Source organism: Pygoscelis adeliae, unplaced genomic scaffold, assembly GCF_000699105.1.
Source record: "Pygoscelis adeliae isolate BGI_AS28 unplaced genomic scaffold, ASM69910v1 Scaffold244, whole genome shotgun sequence".
Classification (NCBI taxonomy): Eukaryota; Metazoa; Chordata; class Aves; order Sphenisciformes; family Spheniscidae; genus Pygoscelis; species Pygoscelis adeliae.
This window is the reverse complement of record NW_008824648.1, coordinates 1288014-1297083: the sequence shown is the minus strand read 5'-3', so window position 1 is coordinate 1297083 and position 9070 is coordinate 1288014. Positions and strand designations below refer to the sequence as shown.

Below are 9070 nucleotides of genomic sequence, written 5' to 3'. Positions count from 1 at the left end.
GGAATCTGAAAAAAAGAGGTTTAGAAGTCAGGTGAACTAAGCTCATTTAAACCTAAACAGAAGGTAGTAGAGATAATTAGCTCTGTTACAAGAAGGCATAAATACATAGCAAGTCATGGCACAGTGTGTAGTAATGACATAAACAATTACAATTAAACTGATGTTCTATATAGAGAAAGTTTCAAGGCAAAGAATTAGAATAAGAATTAAATAATTTGTTCTTTTAAACCTAAGGAAGAAAAAGAAAAATCTTCATTTCTTTTACCTCTGGAGTAAATCTCTTGAATTCAGACATCCAATTTGGAAGAGTAGACAAAGGACCACATACTAAGAATGGGCCAGGGACTCCTCGCTCCACCATCAGTGCTATTGTTGCAATACACTGGATCGTCTTCCCCAACCCCATTTCATCAGCTAAAATGCCATTGATACCATTTTCCCAAAGCATCTGCATACACAGAAAAAGACATGTAAATGCAAAATAGCCAACACATCTTAAGAACAATAGACATCTTTAGGAATGTAACACCTGTAGAAACTCTCTACTAGGCACATTTTATATTACAGACAAGTAAGATTTCTCCATGATGAAAACAAATACAAGCATCTTGTAAACCCCAGACATTCATACGTAGGTGTATGTGCTTCTAGCCAATTAAGTGCCTGACTAGGAGGCAAAAACCAGAACGGTATCAAAGGAAAGGATGTAAATTAGTGTTATATCAAAAAGCACTTCAACTGCAAGTACAAGCTTTACACTACCCAAGTTTTTAGCTATCCCAGCTCCCAAGAATTCCCTTAGCTCCCCCCTCTAAAAGACCAAGTTATTGTGCTGATCTTTCAGTTTTCTGTTTTTTCAGTTTTATCTGAGGCACAGCTACTCCACCATAGGAAAAAGGTGCAATTCCTGACACAGCCAGCTGCTCCAGCAAAAGTTCTTTGTGCAGACACTGCCTATTCTGACAACTGATGGAGCAACCTCTCACAAAAGAACAGAAAGACAGATGCAGAAATGTTCTTTGGCTACTTTATCTACTATTCATAAAGAAGGTTATTGTAACAGAGGGCCCAAGGAAGCTGGTTTTTTCCCCCCTCCCAGTACAGGCCTGTCTTCCTTACGCATTTCCCAGTGACAGAACAGAGTGAGTGAGTTTAGTGGCACTCACTTGTGAGATCAGCCTAAGCCTGTTAAAACAAGATACATACACTTGTGAGGAAGAAAAAAAAAAGGAAAGAAAAAAACCAAGGGAAATATGAGATCAGTAGCAGAATGAAAATTAGTTCTGTCTGGCTCTGATAATTAAAAAGCAAAGTTGTTTGAATTTGGCTGGCAAGCAAAAATGGGTAGAAGTTAAATATGTATGTGGGCAATTTTTATGGCAAGTTTCTTTAGTTTTTGATTTCAAAGGCTAAACACAAAATATTTTTAAAACACTGTTAATATTACTAGTTAGATTCCAAGATGCAGAGAATGGAAAACTCATCCGTGTCAGGCCTGCAAAGCAGTGGGTCTTTAAACACCTATGGGCTAGGTATTCAAGCCCTTGAGAGAGAAAAATAGTAAGACTGTCCCTTAGTAGTATGCATAGTCCTGCTTTCACAAAGTATTTGTAAGGAGAAGCTGAAAAGACAGTTGAGTTGAATAAGAAAATAAATGGAGAAGGTTTCACCAACCAGAAACTCTAAAGAAACGTTTACAAACACAAATATCCTCCCCATGCTGAAACATTTTATCTGCTGCTTGACAACTTTTTCATAACACCAGATTCTTGTATCATGAGAAATCATAAAGAACTGTCTCTCTTCTTCACCTTCCCTGTACCAACTATGACGACAGACTTCTAGTGTCCCTTCCCCTCCATTTCTCTGTTTCCAAACAGCAACAGATTCAATTTCAACAACAATCGCTCCATACCCGTAGCCACTCCATGCCTTCCACTTGGTACCACCTCATTACACCTCCAGTAAAAATCTTTGGCTGCTGGAAAGGCACTGGCTGTCCATTAAATTTCCGTACTGGATCAAGGAATTGCTTGGCACTGTGTCGTACAGCTTGACACAATCTATCCTTAATGACGCTATTTGAATCTCCGTTTTTCTGCAGGTCTTCTGGACACAGGTTGTCAGAAGAGCTTTCATCCTATAGAGGGAAGTTCAAGAAACGTGCAAGTGGAATGCACATCAAAGCCCAGCTAAGACATACTTTTGCGCAATTTACACCAGTCTTAATGCGCAGTGAAGTAAGTCAGCCCCTGACACAAAGACTTACTTTGAGTAACTGTCAACTCAAGAGTAGAATTTATTTTTAGGATTAATATTACTACATAGGTAGATGTCAACATGCAAAATTTCAGTGCCTTATATGCATTCTTTACTCATTTAGAATTGAAGAGCAGTGATAGCTACTGAAGCAACTGGGCTAATAATTTTTTCACCCATAAAAGCAAGCAAACTGAAAACTTTCCTTACAGTGGCTGGCATTTAATGCAGCTATTTCCTTTCTGTAAGCAGATTCTAGAGAATGTTGGAAAGAAATTCATACTGTGCACGTAGCTTTTAAACTACAGCAGAAGTGGAAGAGACCACACTTGTTATCTCCATGCTTGAATACTTAAAAATTACTATGTCTTAAGGTCTTATACACAGCACCAATATTTCTTAGTAAATTCCTATTTCCTTTATTTTTGAAACTACAGGCGTTCTATAAAGTATAAATGCATTCAAATTCAGTGCTTAAAAAAAAAATTAGAAGTTTTCACCTCGGATTTCTGAAAATAAGTATTTAAGTGCATTCACTTGCACCACTTTTTTAAACTTCTAATTCAGGACTTCAGTATCTAGCAGAGAGATGTTTATTTACAGGAAAAGTTTACAGATATGCTATAAAGTATAAAAAGCCCTCCCTCCCTTTGGGCTTAACACACTAAAACTGCAATAACATGTGCCAACATACCTGATTCTCCACTTTACTTTTTTTTGCCACTGATAATATTTCCTGGAAACAAAGAAAAAAATATGCTTATACGCTTTTCAACCTTAAAGGCTACTACAATTTCTATTTCATGAGATCTTTTAATTGAAGAATCTGGACATACTTTAAAAAGCTTTCCGTAAAACATCATTAATCATACAAGTGCATCTAAACAAGGCCACACACCAGAGAACACATCCCAGTTACAAAGAGTAACTGAAAATTCAACTGGCAATGTAGTCTCTTCACAGCTTGCTTCCCCAAATACTTTTAAAAAAAAAAAAGACATCTGAATTCTACAGGTCTAACAACACTGCTTGTTACATAGATCTTTGCTGGAAGAAAGTCCTACGTTACAGACAGACTGCTGTTGGTTGATAATCTCTGATGGCAATGTACAAGAATGTATTGCTTCAAAATACACAGCAATTGCCTCACCAGTTAAAATTTGTGCTACAAAAATCCAGACAAGCCTATTTATAGTTATGGCCTACCTCTTTGGACATAATTTCTGAGATGTTGTATGTCCCATCTTCTCTCCCTCTTTTTTTTTTCGCACCTGTAAGATAGCATTTCAGCTTATACAACATGTCAAACACTAAAGGAAGTAAAAACACCAGTACTGACAAAAGGCAAAGCCTAATATATTACCTGATTTCTCCTCTTTGCCATCAACTGGATTTTGACCCTAGAAAATAAACATAGGAAGAGGTTCATCATCTTATGCATCTCTAACTATCATGACACAGATAAAAAGATGTAATCAGCCTCAAACCATTGCCTTTGAAAGCTTCTCGAAACTTTTACTATTAAACAGTTTTTAAAACTACAGCAAAAAAAAAGTTCCTGCTTATCTTTTTTATTACTTATTCAGCATCTTGGCTGAATAAACAATCATTGCTAAAACAAAAAACCTCCTCAAGACAAATTCAGACCATTTTCTTTAGTATAAATTAGTCAGAAACATCTCCTTAAGATGACTGTCATGGTATGCAATTTTTAAGCACTTTTAAACAGTCTTATTACTGTTAAAATAAATATGGTATACTAGATAGATCCTGCAAGTCAAATACTGTCTAATCTAACTTATTTAGTTTACCTACCTTTATCAAAATTGACATTGTAATTTGTCAGACTTTTATTCAGAAAGTTGCATAAAATAGCTAGGTAATCTTACCTTGGCAGATTTTAACATCATCTCTCTCTTTTTTTCTAACTTCTCTTTCCTCCTCTGTTCCTAAAAAAAAAACCAAAAAAACCCCACACCAACAAAAAACCCCACACACATTTTATACCTTTCAATAACACCCACAAGAGAACTATCCATTATAGAAGTGATAACAGGCATAGATTACATCGGTAACGTAGACTTCTGTGTACTCTACAGACTTTGTTTTTGCAAACTTGGACAAGAAAGTGCAACTGCTCTGAGTTGCTTGTCAGTGAATACTTTAAACTCTTAAATACAGTAATTTAGAAAGACTCCAACAAAAATATTCCCAATTGCAAACTCCTTAAGATCACATCTTTTGCAGTAAGGTTTCCATGTATGCAGCTGCCCTTTAACTTCTACATATTACCACTTGTGTTCATTGCGGAACAGAAAGCAATGTAAAGTAGCCTACGATGCCTTTAAGGAAGAAGTGCTTTCCTGTTTTGAAGAATTTAAGATTTTCATTCCTACTATTTCTACTTGCTAAAAGCAAAAGAACCCTGGAAAAAGAGATGAGACACCTTGGTATTTATCAGATGAAGCAAGGCTTAGTACTGAAACATGCATTCTATCAATGCAGTAACCATGAATTTGAGCTGACAGTTAAAACTAGAAAAGTATTTTAGAAAGGAGGTTCCTGCAGTCTGTCAGTGTCACTTTTCTGAGAATGTCGTTGCCCTGAATCTTTTCCTAAGATTCTCCCTCTCTCTCAAGTGTAAACTCTTACAAGCTTGTCCTTAAAGGTACAGTTAAGAAAGTCAAGATAAAGCTAGATATGAACTCAGCAGCCCATAGATTAAAAAAAAAGAAAACACATCAAATCATTTTATGGAAGCTCTTTTTTGGGAAGACCATGGCCTCAGATCACTGTAATTTATAAATTTCTTTGAGGGAGGGCTACATTAGCATCCTGAAAACACGCCTCACCCTTCAGTAATTAACACAAATAGGCTGCACAACTTCCTACTTGTCAATTCTTCGCATCTTCTGTCCTCCCTCCAGGGTTTCTAGCTCCCTTAAACTTTGTTTCTTATTTCAAACATTTATTTTCTCTTCCTAGCACTCAGGCCAACAGAAGAATTGTAAAGATATCAGTGCCACCTTTACACTGTGATTTTAAATCAGATTGGAAAGAGTATGAATTATAATTCATCTATTAATTTTTAGAACAAATTCTGAATATTATGTGAAGCACCACCTCATTCCTGGGCAGTAGTTCCAGTAGATTTTCATGTTGTTGTTATTGCAATCTTAACAGCACTTTTACTTCAGTTCAAACAGCTGGATGGCAAAAAAAACCCCCGCAACAGATGGCAGCCCATCTTAAGAATCCCGACTGCAGGAAAGAATACACCTACCTCCAGTTGCTGCTGTTCCATTTTGGTTAGCAAGAATTTGGAATAGATGTTGCTTTTTTCAAGCAAATGTTGAAGCCTCTTATAGCGCATTTCACTTGACTCCCTGTCCCAAGAAGTGCGAGCCTGGCCAACACAAAGAGATGTCAAGTATTTATGGATGCTTCAGAGTTAATGCTTTCAATATAATGAATGGTTCTTCTACATGATAACTACAATTGTCTCACACACACACAACCTTTCCCTTCCAGTCATTACACATCTATGATTTGCGAGTGTATGGACTCATATGTACCTATGAAGTGCTGTAAGATGAAAGTCACTGAGGGTTGCACTCGCTTGCATATGTAAACAGAGCTCTGCAACGCACATGCTTCCAGCGCAGTAGCACAAGGCATTCAAGGGCTCTTTAAAGGTGACTAAACTCCAATTTATAGATTTAGAGCAAAAGGAAATTTAAGTTTATTTGCAGCCTGCAAAATTTGGGAGGAAAAAAAAAAAAAAACAAACCACCCTACCTGGCAAAATTCAGCACAGTTTCCCAAGTATTAGTTGGGACTCCTCCATGTGCCATTTGCACAAAGGTACAGCGCAAAGGTACATTATGAACAAGCTAGTCAGACAGCTACAAAACCATCACACCTAATTTACAGAGGTCAAGTCAATTCCCAGTGTGAAAACACTAACTTCTGCTTGCTTTGCTTACAAAATCCACACATGCTTTTAAAAGTAACTTCTGTTGAATTAGTCAAGGCTGTGCATTTAGAAATTTGCAAATTACTCTTTAAAACTCAGATCAAGACTCCCCCAAAAAGTAAAAAAGCATTCATCCCTCTGCATTCATCTAACATTGCCTGTTAGATTGAGATATCAAAGAGTGAAAAGGTATAAATTAGCATCTCCAAGAGAAAGCTCAGAAAGGCAAGATGCAGAGCTTTACAAGATGCTTATCTATGCCATTGCCTTCAGAAGAAACACTGGGGGACTGACAGGCTAAGCTAAGACAGAAAGGGTAGGGAATCTTCTGAAACTAAATAGACTAACAGGCAGGGAAAAAGGATATTAGCTGAATCATGAGACAAACTGTGTGACACAGAAAAGGGGGAGCACGTTTCTCTCCCCCAGAAATCACACCTTTATTTTCCACAAACAGTACTCCACAGACAGTACTCCACATCATTCTTATCAGGTAGCCATCACCATATTCTTTTGTGAGAGGAAGCTCTATCTCGACAAGTTCTTTGGGGGAAGAGATTGCCTTCTTGTGACTCTCCATACAGTTTTTATTTGCTTCTGCTCTCCCCTATCCAAGTTTTTTCCTTCAGATGAAAAGTACCTGAGCTCAGAAAGATCAACTCTTGATGGCAATGCCAAGAGGGAATATAACTGAAACTAAAATAACTTCATTCAGCAAATTGCTATTGCTCATTTTTTATTGGAGTGAACACAGCATCCTTCCATTAATTGGACAATCTAAAGGACTCTTCCCTTGACCAACTGCAAAAATTTTGAGGGGGAAAAAAAGAAAACTCAAAGATGATGTACAGCGGTGAACTTGTACGATTTCTCCACTTTGCCCTTTGACTCAATCTTCAAGCCTCAAAGTGGGGGTTTTTTCCCCTTTTTTACTGAAAAGGTCAAAAATTTGCCACTGTTTCATCACTGCACGTTCTTGCATATTTGCATAGTGGTATTTTGCCATCAGCCCACAGAAAGAACAAGTGACTCTTCTGTTGAACTGCTGTACAAATCACCTGGCAGGGGCTTTGCTGAAGTGACAAGCATAAAAAACTCAGAAGCTTCAAGAACATCAACTGCCCCCGAGATGCCAGTAAGCCTGGGTTTAACGACATCAGCAGTTTCCCTTGATCCGACTGGCCCCAGATTGCACAGAGAAAGCATGACAGAAGCACACAGGACAATGGAGTCTGGATACCCTGGATACTCTAGGATACCCTTCCTAGAGGTAAGCTCTGCGGATTCTCAAGAGACGGCGAGAGCACAAAAATCCCCAGCCCTATCACATTCTAGCATTGTTACATAGTGGTTGGTTGTGAAAGAAAGTAAATTCTAAGTCCTTTTCTCAATACTTCCTGTGCAATGAGATAATTTGCTCTACAGGGGTTTCCTCCTTACCCTCCAAAAGCATTGCCTCCAAATTTTTAGTTCCAAGGAATACCTGAAGAGAAGTTCAGACAGGCTCTATCATGACTTACTGTTTGCAAGAAGGAAGATTATGAGACTTCTGGGAGAATAAAGTATTATTTTCTAACTACAGTATCACAAAATGCTGCAGCCTAAAAACATACCTTTATAAATCACAACTTTTCTTAGTGAAAAGAGAAAGAGTAACTAAAATTAGTTCCAGGCCTTAGAAATTGTATTTTTCATGCCCTTAGAATAATGCTTCAATTTTTAAGAAATCAGCCTCCTGTGGGCTGAATACAAAGTTACGTAATTAACAGAAAAGGAGAAAATGAGAGCACTCAAAGATAGAAAAAAAACCCCAAACACTGATTTCTCAAGTATTTTGAGTAATAGCACTAATTCTTTAGAATACAATTCCCAAAAGAGCATTTAAGAGTTCTTTCAAGCTTATATTTCCTTATGCCTGAAATACAATACCTTATATAGCATTCTGATACCTTGATAATTTGTATCAGCACAGGTCTAGAAGCATCATGTTTTCACATTCTCTCTCCAAAACAGACTGGTTAATATCAACCAATGCTTAATATCAACATTTGAAAACATTCACAGCAAGAGAGAAATGAAATGTAGTAATGATTATGTCATTTGTGTTAGGGATGCATCATTTCCTTGAAGCAGCCTACATTCCCTGCAACATAAGCAAACAGAAGTACACATGCCAAACATCAGGATGATTACAGGTACATTTCTCCTGGCACCAGTGCCAGGTCAAGCAGCTCCCGCTCCCCTCCATCTTAGGGGTTCCTGCACAACTGCGTGCAGGGAAGAGCAGGAGAGCAGACCGGGAAAGCGACTGGCGTAAAATCGATCCTTTTTGGCTAGGCTTTTTAAGCCAGGGTACTTCCTTGACGCAGTTCAATTGCGGCCTTCAAAACACCACTGTAAAAAGAATGAGCTGCCAGTGACAGCAGCTGCCTAAACTATACCTGCTACCAAAAGAAACGCACAACCGGGCTTATTTCTGGAAAGGATAAATGGTATTTATAGAAGTGTCCTGCTGAGCTCTAATCAGGTCGCTTGTTTGATGGGTTTTTTTTAATAAAATAAGGAGCAAAAAGAGGAAAAGAAGCGTTATGTACACATACAGAAAACGCAAACAAAAAAATCTTGCCTTTAATATTTCAGATAGAAATTCAGAAGAATCTGAACTTACTACCCTTTCTGAAATCAGCTTACTTTAAAGGCATGGTATCTTAGATTTCTACGCTCGGAACGACAAAAGCGAAGAGGTATAATCTTCTCATTGCAAACTTAAATGAGTATAAAACGCAGTAAGCTTCTTGCTGACTGCAAGAGTCCACCGTTAGCCTTCAAAATAAA

The 9070-nt window shown here is 37.8% G+C and overlaps 1 protein-coding gene across 1 annotated transcript in view; it reads right to left on the bottom strand.

Annotated features, from left to right (window-relative positions):
- The window catches only part of HELLS (helicase, lymphoid-specific), a 28019-nt gene that overhangs the window by 16455 nt on the left and 2494 nt on the right, over positions 1 to 9070 (bottom strand). Inside the window, 7 exon segments of the mRNA XM_009322479.1 lie at positions 230 to 448; positions 1916 to 2140; positions 2954 to 2995; positions 3466 to 3530; positions 3623 to 3659; positions 4149 to 4208; positions 5543 to 5665. Of these exon segments, the coding sequence (XP_009320754.1) occupies positions 230 to 448; positions 1916 to 2140; positions 2954 to 2995; positions 3466 to 3530; positions 3623 to 3659; positions 4149 to 4208; positions 5543 to 5665 (771 nt within the window).